The sequence below is a fragment of the Halichoerus grypus genome, chromosome 4 (genome assembly GCF_964656455.1).
Source record: "Halichoerus grypus chromosome 4, mHalGry1.hap1.1, whole genome shotgun sequence".
NCBI classification, from domain to species: domain Eukaryota; kingdom Metazoa; phylum Chordata; class Mammalia; order Carnivora; family Phocidae; genus Halichoerus; species Halichoerus grypus.
This window is the reverse complement of record NC_135715.1, coordinates 31,309,078-31,335,202: the sequence shown is the minus strand read 5'-3', so window position 1 is coordinate 31,335,202 and position 26,125 is coordinate 31,309,078. Positions and strand designations below refer to the sequence as shown.

At 41.5% G+C, this 26,125-nt stretch overlaps 1 protein-coding gene and 1 long non-coding RNA gene across 13 annotated transcripts in view; one reads left to right on the top strand and one right to left on the bottom strand.

The window, feature by feature from the left end:
* The window catches only part of LOC144381566 (uncharacterized), a 49,644-nt gene extending 35,391 nt beyond the window's left edge, over positions 1–14,253 (bottom strand). For both annotated transcript variants that reach the window (XR_013446927.1, XR_013446926.1), the window contains exons 1-2: positions 14,117–14,253; positions 4,592–4,755 (exon numbers count right to left, since the gene is read on the bottom strand). This is a non-coding gene — a long non-coding RNA (uncharacterized LOC144381566). The remainder of the gene's footprint in view (positions 1–4,591; positions 4,756–14,116) is intronic.
* Positions 13,203–26,125, top strand: part of LMO7 (LIM domain 7) — a 200,641-nt gene continuing 187,718 nt past the window's right edge. For 6 of the 11 annotated variants that reach the window (XM_036079717.2, XM_036079716.2, XM_036079715.2 and 3 more), the window contains exon 1: positions 14,406–14,772. In XM_036079717.2, the coding sequence (XP_035935610.2) occupies positions 14,713–14,772 (60 nt within the window). In that variant the 5' untranslated portion in view covers positions 14,406–14,712. Of the gene's footprint in view, positions 13,730–13,798; positions 13,966–13,991; positions 14,069–14,214; positions 14,256–14,405; positions 14,773–26,125 lie in introns of those variants that run through there. The other 5 variants (XM_078070242.1, XM_078070243.1, XM_078070244.1 and 2 more) reach the window with 5 other exon arrangements.

Below are 26,125 nucleotides of genomic sequence, written 5' to 3'. Positions count from 1 at the left end.
CTTTTAAAGCCATAGTCTGGTATGGCTTGATAATCAGGTACACATGAAGTATTCAAGATAAGAGCATAATGGTATTGATTTTAAGAACTTTAGAAAATATTCCTTGTGGGCAAAAGAAAGACAGAAGGAATGTTTAAAGCAACTGTTCACCTTACTGTTTTAATTTTTACCTTGTTGTTTTCCATTTTCAGGAGACAAGAGCGTATATCATCTCAGATACTAAAAATATTCCTGTGAAAGCTTTTAGTTTTTCAGGCATAGTAGTCAACTATTGTTTTCTTATTGTGCATGAAATGCCTAGAGAAAGTGATGTCTTTAGCCAAATTAATAAAACATAGGATAGAAAATGCTTAGGCCAATTTATTCATGTCCCTCTGATATTAATTGTATAGTTGATAGCTATGGAGATTTTAGCAATTTGTTGAGCAACTAAGCTGGTTTCAAAATGGGATCTAGTTGCTCTCAAACTTTTCAGTCTCAGAAGCCCCTTCACATTCTTAAAAATTATTGAGGGGCCCAGAGAGAGAGAACTTTTATAGGGATGTTATCTGTTGACCTACAAATATTAGAGATTAAGACACATTTTCAGAATATTAATTCATTTTAAAATAAAAATAAACCCATCATTTGTTAACATGAAAAACAATTATTATAAAAATAACTATGCTCTTTAAAAAGTTAGTAGAATAGCAGTCAGTATTTTACATTTTTGCAAAATCTCTTTAATCTCTGACTTACGGAAGACAGCTGAATCCTCCTATCTGATAGTGAATGAAAAGTGGAGTTGGTAATTTAGAGAGTCGGCTGGTTATCCATGTCAAAACAATTTCAGAGACAGTCATTTGAAGACCATGTCTCTTGCACACCAGGTTATCCTCAGAGTCTGGCACAATGTTGGGCATATAGTAGAGGGCCAGACGGTATTTGATGTGTAAACTGTATTGCAGTGGGTTGAGACACAAACAGGAGGTGGAGATATAGATTCAAGGAGTACAAACACCTCCTTCAAGGCACATGGTTGAGAAAAGAGAAATGTCTCAGGTACGTGGAGGCAGGATCAGCAGAGGACTTACGTTTTTAAAATTTTTTTATTTAAAAAATTTTTTAAAAAGATTTTATTTATTTACTTGAGAGAGAAAGAGAACACACGAGCAGAGGGGAGGGGTAGAGGGAGAAGCAGGCTCCCTGCTGAGCAGGGTCCTCCCCCCCCCCACACACACAGAACTTGATTCCCGGACCCTGGGATCATGACCTGAGCTGAAGACAGATGCCCAACTGACTGAGCCACCTAGGCACCCAGCAGAGGACTTTTAAAAGAGTATTTCTATGTGAGGGTAAACAATACTAAACAAAAAATAGCAGAGAGAAGTTGAGAACACAGGTAAGAAATGGGATGATTGAGGGATCTAATTGGGGGTGGGATAAGGTATGTCATCTAACAGAGCATTTCAAACTTGAATGAGGATTGGAGATGCCAGATCTTGCCAAAATGCAGATCCTAATTCAGCCATTAGATATAGGGCTTGAGATTATGCATTTCTAACAGGCACCCCAAGCTGCTGGTCTGAGGACTCCGCTTTGAGTAGGGTGATTCTAGAACCCAGCTGAAGAGTAAACCATGGGCAGGAGAATTAAACCCCTATAGAATCTGGAGATCCTGGCTGGTGGAACTTCTTAAGGGAGAATTTTTCCCCCTAATATCCAATTAGTACCCTTTCCCGGTATCAGGGGCACCATGATGGGTGTGGAGCCTACTTGAGATTCTCTCTCTTCCCCTCCCACTGCCCCTCCCCCCCCAAATAAAACAAAGATAGAATCTCAGTGTTTTCACAATGCTTGATTGACAGCATGATACTGAAGTTATGGCATAAAATATAGTGGTTCTACCAAAAAATTTATCTAAATGTCATTGATTCAGGAACAGAGCTCAGGCTTTGTTGTTAGACATGGTTGAGTCTTAGTTCTGTCTCTGTGTGGTTGCTCTTAGGCAAACTATTAACACATTAGATAAAAGTACTCTTACTGTGGGTTTTTTTGTGAGAATTATAAATGTAGTACATAAAAGCCAGTACTCAAAAGTGATAGTGATTATTATCACAATCACCCCAATGAGTGCAATAAGCTGTATTGAACATAATTTTAAAGTTTGTGTCACGAATCATCAGACTCGCCTAATTTTCTAAAGAATTTGAATAAGATGGAATGAATAGATCACATTCTGTTTCCATGCACAAGGGAACTGTGCATATTTCTTCTGTAACTCAGAAATGGTTTAACTTTAAAAAATCTCAAAATAGCTGAAGTTAGCAGACATGCAATTTAGCAAGGATGATTGGAATTTTGGTCTTTCCTGTAATAATACTATGCCGAAGCATACTGCTCATTAGGAAAACATTTTTATCTGAATCTTTTACTCTTGAGGGCCAAGAATGCTGTTTTTCTTTTTGATAGCTATGTTTACAGAATCTAAATCACCCTGAATAATTATTTCAACATTTCAAGTTGCTCATGCTTCATTTACAAGCTCTTTGAATTTTGATAAATTCCAGTATGGTGCTAGAACGACAAAACGAGTTCAGATAAGTTCAGTATATGGTTGTGATATAAACCTATGTTAATTATTATTACAACTGCTGTAAAGAAAATTCAGACATTCAATGTTTCCACTTTTTACAGTTGGACTTCCTATGCTGAGAACAGATCTCTGAGCGCTGGAAATATGGAGGCAACTGATCAGTGCCCATGTCTGGGTAGGTGTGGGCTGGCTGTAAACCACGGAGGGAGTCGGCAGCACAGAAGGTAATAATAGTTCTTTGACGACTTCTCTACTGTGGCTTTGAAAGCTCTAAGGCATAATGCCTTCATTTGGCTTTCTTCTGGAACACATGCAGATGGAAAAGAAGAAGTCAGAAGGAGGTTAGGAAGTAAATACTACAACTGAGACAAAGTTAAGTCAATCTTGCAGAACATCCCCAGGCATATTCAATCTGAACTTTTATTGCCAGTAGCCACAATATTGCAAATATTTAGCCCCCTCCTGGCAAATTTATAATCATTATTGATCTCTTGTAACAGTAGGATATGTCTGGGTGATGGAGGACATTAAGGTAGCATAAGGCATGTTGTAGTTTGTAAGGTGCTATCACATACAAGGTGTTAAGGACATGAAGAAATGTCAACCAAGCTACTCAAAGCCAGTTTTAGTTTAGATTTGTGAGCCCAGCATTATTAAGATCCTTCTGGACTTAGCTTTGAAAAGTTTTTCTCATTCTTTTTCTAAATCTTGTAATTGTCTGTAAGTACTACCTTCATAATTGATGCTCCTACTCTAGCCATGCTTTTAAGAGTTTTAAGAATTATAAGCCTGGGACTCCTTTCAAAGGGACCAAACTAGAAGTGGATACTTACAGTGGGTGACATGTTGATTTATGACCACCATCCTAACCTGACATTAGATCTATTCAACAGATAGGGCAATAAACATAGATAATACTAATGTCTGATTTTGAAAAATCTATGCATGAGAAGAGCTTATTTTCTCTCATGGCATTGGCTGAATATGTCAGGATATCAATTAAAAACAGATCTAAAAATTAATAACTCCTGGGGCGCCTGGGTGGTTCAGTCATTAAGCCTCTGCCTTCTGCTCAGGTCATGATCCCTGGGATCGAGCCCCGCATTGGGCTCCCTGCTCAGCGGGAAGCCTGCTTCTCCCTCTCCCACTCCCCCTGCTTATGTTCCCTCTCTTGCTGTGTCTCTGTCAAATAAATAAATAAAATCTTTAAAAAAAATTAAATAAAAATTAATAACTCCTGCTCTTTGACTTAGCATCCAATAAGCTTTTCTCTGGCCATGAGGGTTTAATGAATAAACCACCTCTTTGGCAAAGAATTTTTCTGGCATGAAATATTACTGTAAAATTATTTTGTTGTACAAATTAAAACAAAAGGTTAATTTTGCATTGCCAATATATCTTGCAAAGAATTTTTCCTGTCTACAATAAATAGCTCTTTACATTTTATAGAGCAGAGTGTTAGGCCTTTTCCCCCATATCCTTCTTCTTACCTAGACCATACCCAGAGGCCTATCTCTGCAAAAATAAAATGGAGTCCATTATAATACTTCCTGAAGTAACAAAGCCATGTAGCCCTAATCACTACCTTTAATTATTCAAAGATCCAGTGGAAGAAGATACATGTATGTGCAATCTGTGGAGGGGTGTGAATGTGTATGTGTGTATGTGTGTGTGTGTTTGTGTGTGAATGTGTGTGTAGCCTTGATCCATAACAAAGTATAATTAACTGTCTTAGTAAGCAGAAATGGAGTAGATAGTTGTCTTCTCTGTCCTGAGAAAGCCACAATGTCATGTTTTTGTTTTGAATTCAGTTATATAGGATTGAAATGGTTTGGCCTGACTGGTCTATTTCTGTCCACAGGGACCAAAGAAGTTTATAATAGAGTCACAGATGGAGCATTCTTCCTGCAAGAACTCCCAGGAACTTTGGTGATTTACCTCACAGACCATCTGGTTTCATTCATGATCCTTGGGAGCATTCTCAAGTGATCCCCACATTCAAGGAAACCCCTTTACCTCCTTTCGTTTGGAAGCTTCTGGCTGAGCTGGGTCTAAGGCTGGCCTCTTCTGTGTTAATCTCCAATCCTCGAGGGAGCACCAGACCTGTCTCAGCATGATATCATGGCCATCCTGGGACTCTGGAGACTTCTTTTTATGGCTCTTTGTAAGATTTCTTCATACTGCATGAAAATAAGAAACAGCTTTGTTAGAAATCTGGCATCCGGGGCGCCTGGGTGGCTTAGTCGGTTAGGTGGCTGCCCTTGGCTCAGGGCCCTGGTCTCAGGGTCCTGGGATTGAGCCCCACGTCAGGCTCCCTGCTCAGTGGGGGAACCTGCTTCTCCCTCTGTCCCTCCCTCCCAACTTGTGCACACTCTCCCCTTAAATAAATAAATAAAATCTTTAAAAAATATCTGTCATCTTACAACTGAGGCCAGACTAGTACCAGTGGTAAACCCAGGAGCACAACCTGAGTCTCTTGTTTCTCAGGCCAGTCTATTTTGTAGTTTTTGAATCCTTCCCTATTTGAAAGGGTTATTAAAAGAATTGTTTCCTGGGATGCCTGGATGGCTCAGTTGTTAAGCGTCTGCCTTTGGCTCAGGTCATGATCCCAGGGTCCTGGGATCGAGCCCCGCATCGTGGCTCCCTGCTCAACGGGAAGCCTGCTTCTCCCTCTCCCACTCCCCCTGCTTGTGTTCCCTCTCTAGCTGTCTCTCTCTGTGTGTCAAATAAATAAATAAAATCTTAAAAAAAAAAAAAAAAGAATTGTTTCCTATAACTATATAAAATTAAGTTTGCTATATGGATGAGCTGTTTCTTCTATGGGTCCATTTCAGAATGTAAACAATGGTTATTACAATTCTAAAGTATTAATACAGTAAACCCTGTGCTTATTTTTTTCCCTCCCTTTTTAAAAGCAGAACAATTTGAACAGATAGTAGTTGCTCTTTTTTAGTAAACTTAATGAAAAGTCAGGTAGAACTTCTCTCCCAAACCATAATAACAAAGAAAAAAATAAATATGTTTTAGAGAAATCTGGACTTGACTATTTTTATCTGTGATTATAATTACTAAAGATATCCTTTTAGGGAAAATACAGAGTTTACTCATTTCACGGGACTTCAGGAAGAGAAGTTTAGTAAACACACATTCTCTCCTTCTTTCCCAGAAGCCCCAATAGTTTATTTTAAAGCTAATTCTAGGGTAAGTCCTTTTGATCTCACTGCTATCACTTAGAGAATTATAGTGTGGTTTTGCAATTCTGGCTAGAATGCAGATGCAGGATCTTAATGGCAACAACAACAAGAAAAAGTCCTAGGTTTTATGTTAAATAATTTGAGTTCAATGATAGGAAACTGTTCTACATGTTAAAAAAAAAAAAGAAGCCAAACTCTAAACTCTTAAGATTTTTACAGTAGGAAGAAAATAACTAACTGTTCTTATTATGGGGTTGGTCCCATGTTTTGAAAGTTACAATCTCAGTTGATCTCTTAATGAGATGTCTGTGAACACAGGGGGAAGGTTGCTAAGAGCCAAGGGCTTCTCATCTATTCCTTCTCAGTTAACCATCCAGCAGGTTCAGAAGAAAATTTAGGACCCTCGTCTTCATCCACTGGGCAAAGCACTCATCACCATCCTAAGGCCATACTAAAAACCTCCTCACGGTTTGTCTACATTTTGGGGGAGTGATAAAATATGGATTCACCTAGATTTTTCCCCTTCTATATCCTTCCCTCTTATCTTCATTTCTTAATCATTATCTGTAACACGTTAGCTTCTTTTTTCTCTCTGGCTTCCATTGAATTGAATCTACTTGCCTGAATGTCATTATTTAAGTACTGGCAACATCATAATCCTTTAATTACTAACACTATTAGATATATTTTTGTGGGTAAAGATGGGATAATTACAACTTTATCATTATATATGTATATATTTTTTGTTTACATGAATTTTTTTCCAGCTTTATTGAGATATAATTGTCATACATTATGTAAGTTTAAAGTGTACAACGTAATGATTTAATATACATATAATTGTGAAATGATTACCACAATAAGATTAGTTAACACCCCATCACCTCACATAATTACCATTTTTCTTTTTATTCTGGTGATAACACTTAAGATTTATTCTCCTAGTAACTTTCAAGTGTATATTACAGTATTGTTAACTAGAGTCACTATACTGTACATTAAAACCCTAGAACTTATTCATCTTATATCTGGAAGTTTGTACCCTTTGACCAACTTCTGCTAATTCTATGCTTCACCTCCCATCCCCCAGCCCTTGGCAACCACCATTCTATTCTCTATTTCTACGAGTTTGGCTTTTTAAGATTCCACATAAAGATAAAAATATACAGTATTTGTCTTTCTCTGATTTATTTCACTTAGCATAAAGCCCTCAAGGTCCATCCATGTTGTCCCAAAAGGCAGGATTTCCTTCTTTTTTTAATGGCTGAATATTCCATTTTGTATGTGCATATGTGTGTGTGCATGTGCGCATGTATGTGTATGTATAATTTCTTCATCTATCAATGGATACTTAGGTTGTTTCCATGTCTTGGCTACTGTGAATAATGCTGTAATGAACATGGGGTTGCAGATATCTCTGAGATAGTGATTTTGTTTCCTTTGGATATATACCCAGAAGTGGAATTGCTGGATTGTATGATAGTTTTTTAATTTTCTGAGGAAACTCCATACTACTTTTCACAGTGGCTGCATCAATTTACCTTCCCACCACAGTGCACAAGTGTTCCCTTTTCCCCACATCCTTGCAAACACTTGTTACTTTTTGTCTTTTTTTTTCTAGCCGTTTGACAGGTATGAGGTGAAATCTCATTGTGGTTTTGATTTGCATTTCCCTGAGGATGAGTGATGAGCATCTTTTCATGTACCTGTTGGCCATTTGTATGTCTTCTTTGGAAAAATGTCTTTTCAGGTACTATGCCCATTTTCAAATCAGATTTCTTTTTTCTTTTTCATTTCTCTTTTCCTTTGTTTTTGCTACTGAGTTATATGGATTCCTTATATATATTGGATATTAACCCCTTATCAGATAGTTACAAATATTTTCTTCCATTATGTAGTTTGCCTTCTCATTTTGTTGATGGTTTCTTTTGTAGTACAGAGCCTTTTAATTTGATGTACTTCCACTTTATTTTTGCTTTTGTTGCTTGTACTTTTGGTGTCACATTCAAAAAATTATGGCCAAGACTAATGTCAAGGAGTTTTTCCTGTTTTCATTTAGTAGTTTTACAGTTTCAGGTATTATAATTAATCCATTGCAGCTTAATTTTTTTTTAAAGATTTTATTCATTTATTTGACAGAGAGAGAGGGAACACAAGAAAGGGGAGTGGGAGAGGGAGAAGCAGGCTTCCCGCGGAGCAGGGAGCCTGATGTGGGGCTCGATCCCAGGACCCTGGGATCATGACCTGAGCTGAAGGCAGACGCTTAACGACTGAGCCACCCAGGCGCCCCTTTTGCAGCTTAACTTTTGTCAATGATGAAAAATAGGGGTCCAATTCATTCTTTTGTGCATGACTATCCAGTTTTTCTAACACCAATTATTGAAGAGAATATCCTTTCCCGATGCATAGTCTTGATAGAGACTGCACTGAACCCATAGATGGCTTTGGGTACTATGGACATTTTAACAATATTAATTTTTCCAATCCATGAACATGAATATCTTTCCACTTACTTGTATCTTTGATTTCTTTCATCAAAGTCTTCTAATTTTCAGTGTATGGATCTTTCACCTTCTTGGTTAAATTTATTATTTAGGCCTTTTATTTTTTTGAAGATATTGTAAATGGTATTGTTCTTTCTTTTTCAGATAGTTTGTTGTTATTGTACAGAAATGCAACTGGTTCTTGTATGTTATTTTGTATTCTGTGGCAATTTTACTGAAATCATTTATTAGTTTTAAGTGTTTTGGTGGCGTCTTTAGACTTTTCTTTATATAAGAGCATATCATCTGCAAGCAGAAACAATTTTTATTATATTTAATATATATTTTTTATCTATCTTCCAGGAATGAATCTTCCCATTAATAAAGGTATTATATAAGCATGAGAAATATATATACAATCCAGATGTGGGCTATCTTTGAACTTATAAGGGCTGGTACTTTTTGAATCATAACCAACCACAGTGTAGATTCAGTTCTTTTGTTAGAATTCGCACTGTGCCTGTCTCTTCTCACACATCTTTTCAGTCATCAGATCCCTTTCCTCTTATAATCTCTGCCCAGACCTCATTCAGTCCAGTTCTCCCTTGCCCCTTCCTGTATTATAACACAGAATAGCCTTTGTCCTCTAATTCACCCTAACTCTTCTCTACTCCACCCACATGTCGCAAGAAACTTGGGCTTGAGTTATACTTCCAGGGTGCCAAAGCATTAACCGACAAAGCCAGTCTCTTCCTGTAGAGCAGTGGCTTCTCAACTGGGGTGACTTGCCACCTGTCCCCCAGGAGACATTTGGCAATACTGGAAACATTTTTGGTTGCTGAATATTCAGGGGTGCTGCTAGTACCTAGTGGTTAGAGACTGGGGATGCTGCTACACATCCCACAATGCACAAGACAATTCCCCTAATAAAGAATTATCTAGCCTGGGTTATTAATTGTACTTCTGTTTAGAAACCCTGCTGTAAGGAAATTCTTGTATTTTTTTTTTTTTTTGGATTCTTCAGTGATTTTTATTTTTATTTTTATTTAAGATTTTATTTATTTATTTGAGAGAGCGAGAATGAGAGAGAGAGAGAGCATATGAGAGGGAGGAGGGTCAGAGGGAGAAGCAGACTCCCTGCTGAGCAGGAAGCCCGATGCGGGACTCGATCCCGGGACTCCAGGACCATGACCTGAGCCGAAGGCAGTTGCTTAACCAACTGAGCCACCCAGGCGCCCAGGAAATTCTTGTATTAGCTGCAGCAATCAACAGTATTTTCTACTCTGATACTATCAATATTTTATTACTTCTGTGCATTAAGAGTTATAATATATTAAATATATATTTATACCCACATACACTCCCATCAATAAACAGTTGTTGAATACCAGATACGTGTCACACACTCCTAAATTGCTCATGGTTCAACAAGAAAAATAAATAATACCTCGTGAAAGGGGCTATGACTACATAAAGAAGAGATATCTAACCTAGCCTATGATGATCTGCAAAGATGTTTTGAAGGATACCGAGAAGCAAGAGACCTTAAATGAGCCTGGAAGAATAAGTAGGAGAAAGCCAGGCAAGGAGAGAGGGAAGCACATTTCTCACAAAGGGCGAAATATGGGCCAAAACACGTGGTTAGAGGTCTGGGCAGGAGCAAATCCTGGAAGATGCCACTTAATGTTCTGGAAACCATCAAATGACTCTTAAAAGCAACTGACAGGTGCCTGGGTGGTACGGTTGGTTGAGCATCTAACTCTTGGTTTCCCCCTCCAAATAAATAAATCTTGAGAAATATAAAACGGCAACTGGGAGTCACTGAGGAGTAATGGGAGGTGGAATGTTCTGCTAGCATGATAAGATTTTAGAAAGGTCATAGGATTTCTGACATCTAGCTGAGAACAAATGATGGCCTGACCTAAGATAGTAGAAATGGGGATTGAGAAGAGGGGCCAATTGGAGAGATACTAAAGAAATAGATGGACAAGAGTGGGAATGGGGTAGACATGGGGGTGAAAGACAAGACCAAATTTTAGGCGTGGTACCATTTGCCAAGTCAGGGAAGGCAGGAGGAGGTTGAAGTTTGTGGGATGAGATAGCCAAAAAAGATATTTGGACATATCTTTGTGTCATACTTATTTTCCCATTTATAAAAGTAATGCATATGTCTTTTGCAAAAAACTTGTAAAAGAGAAGCACAATATCTCCATTTGGAAATAGCTGGCATTAAAATTTGGGTGATTTTTTCTAATTCGTTCTATGTGGCAAAATGCATTTTAAAAATGCAATCACATATTAGGGTGCTTTATACATTGCTTTTTATCTATTTCAATATACATTTTTAAACATCTCCTTGGGTTATAGAATTGCCTTTTACCTTTTTAATGACTGAGTGATAACCCACTCTATGGAAGAAACGTAATCTACTCCACTGTCCCTGTTGTTAGTTTAGACTGCTTGGGATTTTCATTTTTTTTTAAAGATTGTATTTATTTATTTGAGAGAGAGAGCATGACAGAGAGAGGGAGAAACAGGCTCCCCGCGGAGCAGGGAGCCCAATGCAGGGCTCCATCCCAGGACCCCAGGATCATGACCTGAGCCAAAGGCAGACACTTAACTGCCTGAGCCACCCAGGCACGCTGGGATTTTCATTTTTAACGAATGCTTCATGTTATCACAAGTTTAGTCCTCCAGAAGCTGAAATAAATGGAGTTTGAAGAGCAAGATATTTATTAGGGATTGACCCCTGTGAAATGAAGAAGGAAGAAGCAGGAAAGAGCAAGGGAGAAGTTGAACTGTGACCCAGGCCTCATATTTATGGAAAGGGCCCATCAAAGGTACTCTGTTTTGGGTGGAAATGACTGGACTTTTGTAGCGTACAGTCACTCAATCACCAGATGAGAGCAGTTCTGGGACGACCATGAGCTCAGAGGAGGCTGCACTCTGCAGCTGAGGCAGACTTCAAAAGGGCTGGTCAGCAGACAGCCTCCAGCTATCTCCAAAAGAAGGTTTGGCCAGTGACTCTGTGTCCACCGCAGCTGCTCATTTTGTGCACAGATCTTTCTTCATATTCTTAGGATAAATGCCCAGAAGTGGAATTGCTGCAACAGAGTATGAGTAGTTAAAATTTTTTTAAATGTTTGTCAAATTACCTTCAAGAAAGATTGTATCACTTTCTCCCACCAACAGTTCATCACCAATGTATAAACACATGACAACTGTACTGTTCTTAAATACTGGAAGGTACCTCAAATTCTTTGGGAAAATGAATAATATTCTTGATGTTTTATTGTTGTGAATTGAATTTTAAATTCCTGCAGTAGGTTACCTTTCTCTATAGAGCTGTAGAAATCTTTCCAGAAGGATAAAACACTCTAATGACTGATAGTAGAAGGCAAAGATTTGGATTTGGGACTTCTGAGATGTAAACTGCATCATTAAAGAGACAGAAATGGCTGGTGCCTGAACGGACTTGAAACAGAGTTCACAATACCCTATAGCTCTTTCCATGTGAGTATTTGAGCAAATAAATGAAATTACCATTTTTTTTTAAGATTTTATTTATTTATTTGACAGAGAAAGACACAGCGAGAGCCGGAACATAAGCAGGGGGAGTGGGAGAGGGGGAAGCAGGCTTTCCATGGAGCAGGAAGCCCGATGCGGGACTCGATCCCAGGACTCTGGGATCATGACCTGAGCCGAAGGCAGACGCTTAACGACTGAGCCACCCAGGCACCCTGAAATTACCATTTATAAGGAAAAATTCATATTTGACACACTGTTGTTAGAGAGAGACTAATGGGAAATAACCATTGTTTATTAAGTGCCTACTCTCTGCCAAGCAATGCCCTTAGGCTTTTACATATATCATCCTATTTCTCACGACTTCCCTTTGAAGTAGTTGTTATCAGCACATTTTTCAGATGAGGAAATTGAAGGTCAGTGCGTCTGCTAACTTGGTAACCTTAGTCATTCAGATTCCAGTCTATGTGCTCTTTACCATCCTGGGCTGTTACCCCCAAAGCTTTAAGTCAAGTTACATAGCAGCGGCTTTAAATATAGAGCATATGTACATAGTAACTGTAGTAACAATAATTCTCATGAAGCTTGGGGAATGTCTGTCCCTCTCCTGAACTGGAAGTACATGGCAGTCAGTGTCTAACAAGACAATGCTATTCTAAAAAAAAAAAAGCAGGAATTTAAGAAACAAAACAAACAATTAAAAGAAAAAAATAAGAGACAAATCAAGAAACAGACTCTTAGCTATAGAGAACTGATGGTTATGAGAGGGGTGGGGGGCGGGGAATGGGTGAAATAGGTGGTGGGGATTAAGCAGGGCACTTGTCCTGATGAGCACAGAGTGATGTATGGAAGTGTTGAATTCACTATATTGTACACCTGAAACTAATATAACACTGTATGCTAACTCTACTGAAATTAAAAACTTAAAATTAAAAAAAATATTTTAGTAATAAATAAATTAAGGGGCGCCTGGGTGGCTCAGTCGTTGGGCGTCTGCCTTGGGCTCAGGTCATGATCCCAGGGTCCTGGGATCGAGCCCCGCATCAAGGTCCCTGCTCCTCGGGAAGCCTGCTTCTCCCTCTCCTACTCCCCCTGCTTCTGTTCCCTCTCTGGCTGTCTTTCTCTCTGTCAAATAAATAAAACCTTTAAAAAAAAAAATTAAAATAAAAAAGCCATGTGGCGGGGGTTGGTTGAAGGAGGAGGTTATTCTAGGCTAAAAAAAGACCTAACCAAATGCAATTGTGTGGTCATTGTTTGGATTCTGGTCTCAGTAAGACAGCTGTAAAAGACATTTTGGGATCAGTGGAGGAATTTGAGTCTGGATGGGGTATAAATTGCTACTAGGTAATTAATGTTAGCTTTAGTTAGGTGTGAAAATGGAAATACGATTATGTAGAAGAGATGTATATTGTAATATTTAGGGGTGAAATATAATAATATCTATCTTTAAGCAGGAAATGAAGGTGATGAAGTAAATAAGGCAGAATGCAAATGATTGTTTAATATAGGAGCTAGGTTTTAGCTATTCATTAGTCTCCTGCTCTATGCTTGTTTACTCCGTATGATGAAAAACGAAGTCAATCAACTGGAAAAAAAAATAGAAAATAAGGATTTGTTTCCTTTACGAGAGTAAGAGCCGATCTTTACCCTCCTCCAAAGGTGACGCCATCAACATGTGGCCTGAATAGGGCTTCAGGAGCATCACGCGAGGTCCCAGGGAGACTGGACCAAAGAACACGTTCCTTTCCGAAGATTTGATTTTTGTGTGAAAAGAACTCACATAAGCCAAACCAGGAGCCTCCGACCCTCCAGCCCTGCGCACCTACCCAGGACCGCTGGGGACACTGAATAACCTGTCACCTTACTGTCCGACGCTCTGGGTGAGGCCGAGAGACATACCAGGTTCCCCTCCGCTTCCCACCCTTTGCGGAGAGACGGGGATGGAGTGGCAGGTACCTTCCATCTCACCCACCTGGAAGCGGGGCGGAGCGGGGCCGGCCTAGACTGGGGGAAATGGGCGGCACACGCTCAGGCCACTTCCCTCACCTGCCACCAGGAGGGCTCGGGCGGCTGTAGGGGCGGAGAACTTGGAGTAGGGAAGGCCACGCACCTGGCGGCGGGGCCGCGCGCAGCAGGACAGCGGGACGGCTGGCTCAGCCGAGCGGCGCGCGCCGGGCTCAGGCCGCAGGTGAGGGCGGCGGGCCGGGCGGCTGCGCACCACGGCGGGCCGCGCTCCTCCAAGGGGGAAGTTTCTTGGCCCGGAAAGGTGCAATTGTGTGCAGCTATTCCTGGTATGTCAGGCGGGTCCGGCGGCCGCAAGCCGCCGGGGCGCCTCTTACCCGGGTCCCGGGGAGAGGGAAGGCGGCCAGGCGGGCAGAGACGGGAAGGATGCGGGCGCCGGGAGCGCAGTCCCACCGGGCGGAGCCGCGGTCTAGGCGGGCAGCGCGGGAGCGTGGCCTTGGCCACGGTCTCCTGGCGGTCGGTGGCATCTCCTGGCCCAGACAGTCTGACCACAAAGGCGGCTGCGGCCGGGAGCCCCCGGGAGCCGCAGGGGGGCGGACGGAAGCGGCGACTCTGCAGCTCGGGGTGGGCTGGGGCGGGGCCATTCCGGGGAGGGCGGCGGCTGCAGCGCTGCGACTTTTGAAGTCCAAACAGTTGCCGGGCTGGTGCGGCGCACCGCTTCTAGTCCCCGCGCCCTGCCAGGCTGCCCGGGGCCCCGGGGTCGTTTTCGGGAGTCGAGAGGAAGCCACGTCTTCAAGTTCTTGCGGCTTCGAAACTTCTCCAAACTGCAGAGCGCAACAAAAGGAAAGAGAGCCCGGGCGCCTCGCAGCTTGAGCAGAGGCCGGGCGGCAGGGCCAGACGCGCGCGGGACACCCCGCCCCTCCGCGCACTCATCGCGGCTTTCTCTCTCCCTCCTACCCTAGTCCTGGAAGGGATGGAGGAGGCCGGGGCCGACTGCGCCTTAGCTTTCGCCGAGGCCCAGAGATGGGTGGAGGTGAGTGCCTTTACTTTTTTCCGCACGAGTTCGTGGTTTCGAGGCCGCTCCCGCCGCCCTGCGCTTCAGCACCCTCCCCGGACCTGCGCCGGCGCGTGGCAGCCGGTTGGTTTGCAGTTTGGGGGACTTGGCAAGTCCTGCTTCTCGTGTTTTTCAACGTCCCTCTAAGCCTAGTGCTGCCCTCCCTACGACGGGCTCGCTGGCTTCCCCAGAGCTCCTCTGCCAGGGCAGAGTCCGGCCCTCGCGCCCTTGGGTTTGGGGACCACAAGTCCTTGTGCGCTGGACCACGTCAGCACCGGGGCAGAGGCGGCCCAGGGCCCTCGGGAGCGGTTCTTTGGGGGTGGTGACAGTGGGAATGCCCGACTCTTACCTGCGCGGGCAGTGTGTTGTGTGCGCTGTGTGGGAAGGCAGGTGGAGGAGGTTAGACACTTGCGCACCTGGAGAGATGTTTTCTCCCGCGCAGCGTCTGGAGCCCGGGGGTGGGGGTGGGGTGGGGGTAAGGATTTTTACTTATTCAGGGTTGGCATTGATGAGACTAAGATCTCCTGGGGTCACTCACTGAAGTGTTGTTACTTTCCCAGCTGTGCCTTAGAGAGGCGATCTTCCATTCCATCGAAATGGAGATGGTCTCTAGGAGGTTTCTTCCTCAACGCCTTAAGGTTACATTTATCCGTAAAAATTAATACCAGGACTTCTATCCGTTATTCTGGATGAAAAAGATGACTTTTTAAATGACGCTAGGGAAGTCTTCAGAGCAGATGTGAATCAGGAACAACGGCTTGTTAGAAAATTGTTGCCTCCACCAGCCTTGCAGTTACTTAGAAGTTATTGATGCCACGTGCTGGCTTGTTCAACGTACTTAAAAATGCAAATTAGGTTTAGAGGTTATTCCAGCGCAAAAACAACATTTAAGAATCTCAAAGCACACAGTGTTTAAACATAATTCATTTTTTTTTCTTTTCTTTTTTTTTTTTTTTAACATAATTCATTTGTCCTTAAAGAAACAAAGGTATATATGTGGGAAAAAGGAGAAAACTTTCAGTGTTACATTTCTAACAGTAAATAAAGGAATGTGAAATGTGAGTAGCATTACCCACTAGACAGTAGAGGGGGGTCAAGAAATTCGCTATTGGTGTCCTTTTTGGACTGAACTTTGAACTAGTCTGAAGGTGATTTAGAAAGGTATGGAGGGAGGGGGAAAGATGTGAGGGGAGGGCATGGGGACATTGAGAGGAGAATAAACACGGTATTTTGAATTGAAATGAGAGTGGAAAAATTCTAGCAATGCAGTTAAGAGAAATGACTTCCCTCATTCATAAACTTTGAAAAGCCAAGGCGTCCAAAGGTAATTTTCCATTTGTAGTATTTGTTCTGCATAATTTTAGAAAAGAGATTAAACTTGTCTTTTGGTTTTTGAGTGTTGGGGGGATAGAAGGAGAGAGAAGGAAAGAAATGTGAGGACATTTTTAGGTCACACATGGCTCCTATGTGGAGTTTGTATCTGCATGCTGTGTATTTGCTTCAGGAAATCTATAAATATGGAAGATTTCACACTTTTCTTTTTTAGTATACAGATTTTTGAAATCTAAAAATTCCTTGTTGTAGCTTGCTCGTGATTGTGTAGACTTTCTGTGAGAAATTTGTATCTAATAAACGCAAGGGAAGTGTGTTGCAATAAAAGATATCCTAGTGCACGGTACACGTGCTCATCTTCCCACTCATCCATCCCATCTAAACGTGTTTTGTTCATCTTTAGCAGAGAGACAAATTTTCTAAAGGCCTTGCCATATCATTATAATATAGTTAATGAGATTAAAATTCAAATAATTTTTTCCCTAGTGCCACTGGGAGCAAGGCAGTATGTTCATTGAAGATATGTGAATAATTTACATATTCATGTACACTTTCCACATGCTCTGGACATTCAAAGTGACAGCAGTGTGCTCACTGTTAGGTTTATTTTATTTCTCCAATTAATGTCCAGATTTGTCTCCTTTGCTTTGCCTTTACAACTAAAGCACATATTTTATTAATTAATTAATTAAAAGATTTTATTTATTTGACAGAGAGAGAGACAGCGAGAGAGGGAACACAAGCAGGGGGAGTGGGAGAGGGAGAAGCAGGCTTCCCGCTGAGCAGGGAGCCCGACGCAGGGCTCGATCCCAGGACCCTGGGATCATGACCTGAGCCGAAGGCAGACGCCCAACGACTGAGCCACCCAGGCGCCCCTAAAGCACATATTTTAAAATCCTGTTCTTGCCAAAAGAAGCAGAATGGATGATTCCCTTGTTGCCACAATTGCCTCTTAACTCTGAGAACCCCTAATTTAAAGATAAAATATTGATTCCGAAGTGTATTTTATAACATATTTTGGAAAGTGGGGAAGATTATGGTGTAAGTCTTTCTTCTGCTTGCTAATATTCTTGCTTCATTTTCCCTATCATACTTTTCTCTACATGTATTGAGGCATAAGGCATGAGTCATATATATAAACATATATATATTACATAATCTACTTTGCTGTTTTTATTCTTAGCTGCAGCTTTGACTATCCTGAGGTCAAGAAACTCCAATAACCTTGTAAAAAATTTTTTTTATGATTTTATTTTTTTTTTGACAGAGAGACAGCGAGAGAGGGAACGCAAGCAGGGGGAGTGGGAGAGGGAGAAGCAAGCTTCCTGCGGAGCAGGGAGCCTGATGCGGGGCTCGATCCCAGGACCCTGGGATCATGACCCGAGCCGAAGGCAGACGCTTAATAACTGAGCCACTCAGGCACCCCAACCTTGTAAAATTTTGAATGATGGCCAGTGTCCATGTTAGTATGTTCTTGTCATTTCCATTCTCTATGATTTTAAATAGCTAATGTATTATTCCCACAGCCAAAGTTAAAGTTTTATTTATTTTATTTTGGGATGAGAAGGAGAAAGGGCCAGGCAAGGGCTAGTGGTTGTTGTTCTACCAGTTAAAATTGTATGACTATTTTAAATTGTGCTTAAATGGTTAGGAATGTATGTATAATTCAGGTTAGTTTAATATTTCAATTTAAAGCAAATGTAGGAATGTCACCCTTTAATGTAATTCAACAGAATGATATTGGATTATTATCTGCTTGGAAATGCTGTTTGGAATATTAATAATGTAGCAGAGCTGGTTTATGATTAAACACTGTTTTAAAACCAAATAATGTAATAGTTTAAAGGGAGAGGCGGAGAGGAAGCCTGATTCCAGCAAGGTCATCGAGTGGGTGATGAAGTAGAAATTGCCGGCCAGACCCTCTAATTTTAGACTTTTTCTGTAGCACCTTCTAATTTTCTACACCTAACAGTTGCCTCTGTCTCTCTGTTTTGGGGCACTAAAAAGCCTTTGTAGTGAACAGACAAAATACCAAGGAGATGGAAAACTGGATCTATCACTCATTGCATTGGCTGGTCACCAGTTTCCAATCTGGGTTCATGTTGCTGTCTGGATTGAAGTTTAAATACAGTAGTAAATACAGGATGGTTGGAGCAGAAGAGGCTAACTTCATTCCCCACCCCCTTGCTCACCTGTGCTTCCTGTTATCTCTGAGTTTGATTCTTTCCGTATCACTGTCAGCCTGTGGAAGGACCTAAGGGTGCCAAGTTGAGCTCATTGCCAAACCTGGCACCGGAATATGACTCCTTACTCAGTTACTTCCACTTAGTCTGTTTCTGCACCTACCCCCAAATCTTTCTAAGTGGTTTTTCTCTTTCTCTGTAAACTGCACCCTTTCTGCTAGTGGTTTCCAACCTGTGGTCTGGTTTGAAAGGGTTTGCCTGGGAAACATGAGTCCTCAGTGCACACAAGCATTATCTGTGGACTAAATGAAGGTTGCATGGACTTGTACTATTGCTTTTCAAATGTATGTAGAATGATGTGAACATTGAATTCATAAAAGCATTTTTGGGGGCGCCTGAGTGGCTCAGTCATTAAGCGTCTGCCTTCAGCTCAGGTCATGGTCCCAGGGTCCTGGGATCGAGCCCCACATCAGGCTCCCTGCTCCACGGGGAGCCTGCTTCTCCCTCTCCCACTCCCCCTGCTTGTGTTCCCTCTCTTGCTGTGTCTCTCTCTGTCAAATAAATAAAATCTTTAAAAAAACAAAGCATTTTTGGTAATTACGTATAATTTCAATGAACGGATATTAAACCTGGAAATACTATGATGGTAAAAATTTATTAAAAAATTTAAATGTTAGGAAGCAATTCTTATAGTAGCTGTTGTAGCTAAAATTATTTTTTCAAAATAAAAACCTGATTTTGTTAGTTCCTTCTTTTCTGAGAGTCATGAAAAGATTTTAAAGTCCACGGTCTTTATTTACATTGCACTGTGAAGCATACCATAGGGTTGACAGCTTTTTACAATCTCATCTCTGCCTATGTATCTATTTTTATTTTTTTCTCTTCTCTGTAACTATTTGCCTAGCTGCCAGATAGCACAGAGATTAAGAGCACTGTTTTGCATGTTACATACCCAGTACTTCTTTGTCTTAAAATGGGAAGTTTGTACCTTTTGACTACTTCATCCAATTCATGATGACTATAGTTAATGCTGCTGTATGGTATATTTGAACACTGCTAAGAGAGCAGATCCTAAAATTTCTCATTGCAAGGAAAAGAAATGTTTTTTGTAACTCCACGGGGAGATGGATGTTAACTTTTTGTGGTAAGCATTTTGCAGTGTATGTATGTCGCGTCACTATGTGGTACACTTTAAACTATTCTACTGACCGGTGTGTCAATTATATCTCAATGAAATTGGGAAAAAAAAAAAAAAGAAGAAGAAAACCCTCACAGGTTTGGGAACAAACCCTGGTTCAAGTCCTGGCTCTGCTCCTTAAATGCCGTAGGGGCTCCGTTTCTTCCTTGAACATCGCAGGCTGGTGGTGCCTGTTCAGTGACCTGCGGACTGAAGAGCAATTAGTGCTCCCTCCTCCTTGCTTGTGTTTTCCCACTGCCCGGAAGCTGTTCTCTGACCTCCAGGCTACTGTGCATGGAATTCGGGTTGTTCCTTGTTTAAAAAGGAAGGAGGAAGGGCGCCTGGGTGGCTCAGTCGTTAAGCGTCTAGAGCCTTTGGCTCAGGTCCTGATCCCAGGGTCCTGGGATCGAGCCCCACATCGGGCTCCCTGCTCAGTGGGAAGCCTGCTTCTCCCTCTCCCACTCCCCCTGCTTGTGTTCCCTCTCTCCCTGTCTCTCTCTGTCAAATAAACAAAATCTTAAAAAAAAAAAAAAAAAGGAGGAGGTAAAAGGAGCCAGTCAGTCTCTTCCCCGTTTACCTAACACCCGTTACTTCTCTTCAGTCCTCCCTGCTTGGAATAAAATCAGCCTTTCCTTGGGCCCTTTTCTGAGCCAGCACACCTCCACTCCACCCATTGCTTCCTCTCCTCTCTTGCTTGTCTAGATCTCTCTTTTTGCACTCTACGGTATAATTCTATCCATTTTTCCATATTAGACTCTGAGCTAACTGAGGGCAGGAACAGTATCTTTATTTCAGGGATTTGGCATGGTGCCTGGTAAATGCTTATTGAATAAGAGTATAATCTGAAGGCTACAGACTTAACAAAATTTAACAATAGGGTTTTAAAGACCACAATTTATTTGTCCCCCTGGCGGAAACTCGCTTCAGTGCCTAAAGCTGAGTTCATTGCCTGGGGGTTGGTTGGTCCCGACCAGCTACAAGATAAGCCTTCATCTGGGGGCCGGCGTATACTTGCCTATTTACCTAGCATTTTCACTTCCGCTCCAGCCCTGCTGCGGAGTCCTGTCACTCTCTTCCTGCATTCTGATTAACGCTTGCCCTCATGGGGACTTGGATTCAGTCAGTCTGTTATCCAGAAAATGCCTATTATGTGCTTACTCTGTCCCAGCCACTTGCCAGGCCTATTGATTCAAATGCCACATTCTTAGCGTCTCTGCTGGACCTCCAGCCAGAGGCATGCCCCACAAGGAGCAGACACACAAACACACGCAGGGGCTGTTCGATAATTGCCGTAGCGCACATTTGCCCAGTGTGGAGTGACAGCATTTAGCAGGCAGCCCGAGTCTGCTGGGGGAGCCGAGCGAGCTCGCAAAGAGGCAGCATTCACATCAGGCTGTGGTGGGGCTAACACATTTGCCCACTTTGTGGCTTTGTAACTTGTAAGACCTTGAAGTTGTATGCAGCACAACTCTTAGGAGTTGCTGAGTAGATTATTTTTACTCAGGTCATGTTTACATGCAGAGAAATGCACAGATTTTAAGTGTACAGTTGTAGGAATTCTGTCAAATGTTTATACCCATGTAGCCAGCAATTTAATCAACATGTAGAACATTTTTATCACTCAGCAAAGTTCCCTTCCAGAAGGGCACGTGAGACTCTACCTCTTGTAGGCAGTGTAGTTTTGAACAGCCAAGAAGTATCTCGATTGTCAATTCGTTCCTTTTTTCTTTATGTAGCATTTTACTATTACTTGAACACAATGTCTTTGCTTGGAAAATAGGACAGGAAGGCTGGCAAGAGATGATTGTGCTCACAAAGTCCTCTTGAGAAGGAACTGATTCACACAAATAGGAACCAGGGCGGGAATGCCGTTAGAATAGCCTGACTCCAAGAGGTATGAGCACACATGTCAAGGTATTTCCTGGGCAGCTGGGAGGATTTCAGTACAGTGCTATTTTGTATCTTTCCAATGTACTCATGTGCTGAAAGTTAGAAATGGGCCTCTTCTTAAAATGGGGGAAAGTAGAAAGAACTTGTATCTTTAATAAAATGGAGTGTTCTTGAACCAGTTTGAGGAGTAGACTCACTGGGTCGAAGGGATTGAATGATTTTTTTGGTTCTTGATCTATTATCAAGTTACTTTCTGAAAGGTTTGTGCTGGTTTGCAACCATTAGCAGAGGTTGAGGGCCCCAGCTTCTCCATCTTCTGGCCAGAATTGGAAATTACCATTTGTGTTTTTCCTCTAAATAAACAGATGAAAGATGCATGTTGTTCTCCCTCTTCTCAGATCCCTAGTGATGTTAAACATTTATCTAACAGACGACTCATTGGGCTTCTTCCCACTGAGAAAGGATGAAGCTGAAACAAGGAGGTTCTGTCTCCTCTCTATGAGCTTACGAAAGGCTCAGAGGGCCCCTGGCCTGGTAAAGCACATCGCCAAGGTCATGGGCATGGTAGAACCATTAAGGAAGTGTCTCCTGAGTTGTCTTATTTTTCTTTTGGGTTATTTGGAGATAGACCCTCTGAATTCTCAACAAAATTATGAGATGAGGAATGGAACAACTGGCCATTTTGAGGATGTTCCTTCAGCCATTTATAAAGCACAGAAATCCTTAAAGCTTCTCTTAGCTTTAGGAATAGCATCCTGAGTGTGTGGCAGGGCATATGTTGCTTCATTCAGTTCGTTTGGTTCTTGTCCTTCTATGCAGTGCTTTAGCATGCTTGCTGTCTGGATGCCAAGAGCACTTTGGCTAGAAAGGGACTCCTGTTGAGACTTTCTCTTTTTACTTCCTCCTTCCTTTTTAAACTGCTTGTCAACATAACAGCATTTGAGTCAAAGAAAAGTACTAGTTTTGAGAATGTTAGTTAAGAAAAACAAAGCAGCAAGGGCGCCTGGGTGGCTCAGTCAGTTAAGCGTCTGCCTTTGGTTCAGATCATGATTTCAGGGTCCTGGGATCTAGTCCTGCATTGGGCTCCCTGCTCAGTGAGGAGTCTGCTTCTCCCTCTGCCTCCCCCCCCCCCCCCGCCTTTTCTCTCTTCCTCTCTCAGATAAATAAAAAACAAGAAAAAACACCATTAATAAATTTGTCCAACCCTTTTAGTTTAGGGAAAATAGATGTTGTAGGAAAACCCTTTCATCTGTTAGCATCTGCAGACTGAATTTTTTCCATTGTTCTGTATCCTAGAGTTCCTGGCAGAAAGTTCTCAAAAGCTTGTTGAAGGAATGAATGTTTTGTGTGCTGTCAAGAGATTGACTTCTTTAATTAATGCTTGCACATCTCCTTAAGCCTGTTAGCTGTCAAAAGTGTATTAGAGCCCGAGGAAATGATAAAATATGTGTACCTGTGCGTACTCTTCAGTTTCTGAAGGTAATTATTGGGTGTGTTTTTTAAAAAACACTTTTGATGTACTCGGAGCTCTTAATAAGGTTAAGAGTTTTCATCTGTGCACAACTTTGGGAACAGAGGTTTAACATGCTCAGCTGCCACTTTGCTCTAAGTAGATAGGCATTAGCACATTCTACGGGTGACTCACAACACAGTCCCATAAACAGCCTTTCCAAAAATTGCAAAATCCTCCCTGATAGGGTGCTTGAAGACTGGTTCTCATTTCTGTGTATACAATGGTCAGTTTGGTGCTTGGGTGCTTGAGTGCATTGAGATGCTGGTGCACAGCACTAGACATTATGTCTGTCTTTAAGTACAGTGGGGATTGTCATAGAGAGATTAGAAAAATTCTATGTGGGTTCAAAGGGCAACACTAGTAATAACTGATCAGGCACAGTGAGACTTTGGCATCAAGTGTTTTGTTTATTTTTTTTATTTTTTATTATGTTCAGTTAGCCACTGTGTAGTACATCATTAGTTTTTGATGTAGTGTTCAAAGACTCATTAGTTGCGTATAACACCCAGTGCTCATCACAACACGTGCCCTCCTCAATACCTATCACCCAGGTACCCCCTCCCCTCTGAAACCCTCAGTTTGTTTCCCGGAGTCCATAGTCTCTCATGGTTCGTCTCCCTCTCTGATTTCTCCCCCTTCAGTTTTCCCTTCCTTCCCCTGTGGTCCTCTGTGCTATTCCTTATGGTCCACATATGAGTGAAACCATATGATAATTGTCTTTCTCTGCTGGCATCGAGTATTTTGAAGGTGTTGCTATAAACTAAGTTCTGTCCTATGCCAGAATAGGCTGACATGAAGAGTGAGTTACCTGCTATGAAGGTTCTACAAGAGAAGGCGAGTAACCGACAAAGCAGCTAGTGCTTTTTTCTACAAGGGCAAGCTAGGTGGACGAGTGTATTATCCCTGCACACCCTTGTAATGAAGGACTGTTACTACCCAAGGGTGTTTTCTCTGAGGGAAAAAAGGGGTGAGAGGTCAAATAATTTGCTCAGGGAAACACTTAAAACTAGTGAGTAGTGGTTGGGATTTGAACCCAGGTAATTTGATTCCACAGCCTGCCCTCTTAATCACTACACTCTACTGTCTCAGAGTGACACTGGTCAGTAAATCGTGGTAAAGGATTTGTAAATCAGGAGAGAATGGGCTCTCAGTCCTCATTCCATCTAAAGCTGTAAGATTAGCTATTTTCTGTTAATGACAAGTCCTGCATACTAGAACAGCTTCTATCTTGTTCGTGCCTGGAAAGCACATGATGATCGAAAATATTCTATAAATTATAGAATTGCTGATAGACATTCTTGATCGATTGCAGACTTTAGATTTATATGTTCTGGTATATCTAAGTGAATACATTAATGATCAGTAAACCATTTAAAGTGTTATAAAAGGGAAGCATTTTTATATGATGACATTGAGGTATACTGTGAGCTAGAAGAGGAGATAAATTATATCTCATTAGTTTCTTCTATAAGACTATTTACAGAAGTATTAATTTCTTACTGACCGACATTTCAGTAGTCCAGGACATACCAGAAATTGTACAGATTGTTATTGTGCAGTGCTTCAAAATACATGCCATGTTTTCAGTGAGGATACATTCTAGTTAGTGTTTCATATGTGTAAGTTCTGCTGAAGCGAAGACCAGGATCAAAGATTTCCTCTTCTTAACTAGGTTGAAATTTGATCTAGATGTCTGAGCTGGGAAGGAAGTGTCTTCTTTTTGTTATATCACCATTTCATAACATTCAAGGAAGGGGACTCATTGCCAACCTTATTATAAACTTGGATTCTGGAATTCTTTCTCATTAGGGTTTAAAGTCTTTCATTCTGCCTGAGGAAGGAGAAAATAAGCAAATGTTTTGCCTTTACTTCTTGAGTGGTATGTAATCAATTTGGAACTTAGCATATTGTCCAAAGAAAATATTGTCAGTCTATCAGAAGCATCAGACACAGTCACACCTTCCTTCTTGAAACATTTCCTTCAACCATCTTTTGGATTTTTCTCCCATTTTACTTGATGTTTCTGATTTTCCTTTGCTGAATCCTCCTCATTATTTGATCAGTAAGTATTAGAGTATCCCTGGGTTCATCTTCCCATATCTTCCTTTATTTGTCTATAATCTCTCCCTATAGATATTATCAAATCCATAGCTTTATATGCCTTCTATATGCTGATGACTTCTATATTTATATTCCTGGCCCTGATGATGTTTTTAACCTCCCTTTCCCTCCCTCCCACCTTCTCTCCCCCTGCACCCCGTGTGTGTGTGTGCCTGTGTGTGTGTGTGTGTACATACAAACATACATAGATACACACATACACTCAAGATTTCCAATTGTAGGTCAAATAGGCACATCCCACTTTGTTCAAAACAAAACTCCGAGTTCCCCCCCCATCACCTACCTACTCACCCCCCACAGTGTTTCCCATCTTAGTAAATGGCACCACTGTTAACCCACTTGCTCAGGTCTCCACCTTTGAAGTCATTATTGACTCTTGTTTTTATCACACTCCACATCTAGTATGTCAAGAAATTCAGTTGGCTGTATCTTCAAATATATCCAGAATCTGACTACTACTTGCCATCTCCACTATCCTTTCTGCTTCTAGTGTAACAGTCAGATTCCCCTTTAAAAATGTAAACGAGGGGCGCCTGGGTGGCTCAGATGGTTAAGCGTCTGCCTTCGGCTCAGGTCATGATTCCAGTCCTGGGATTGAGCCCCGCATTGGGCTCCCTGCTTGGCGGGGAGCCTGCTTCTCCCTCTCCTTCTACTGTTCCTCCTGCTTGTGCTTTCTCACTCTCTCTGTCAAATAAATAAATAAAATCTTTTTTAAAAAGCGTAAACCAGAAAGAAGACAAATGAATGGCCAACAGACTCATGAAAAGATGCTCAGCATCACTAGTCATCAGGGAGATGCAAATCAAAACCACAATGAGATGTCATCTTATACCAGTCAAAATGGCTAGAATCAAAAAGATAAGAAATAACATGTGTTGCTGAGGATGTGGAGAAAAAGCCCTCCTGAACTGTTGCTGGGAATGCACTATTGCTGGGCACTGTGGAAAACGGTATGGAGGTTCCTCAAAAAATTAAAAATAGAATTACCATATGATCCTGTAATTCCACTACTACGTATTTACCCAAAGAAAAACACTAATTTGAAAAGACATATGCAACCCTATGTTTATTGTAGCATTATTTACAATAGCCAAATTATGGAAGCAACCAAAGTGT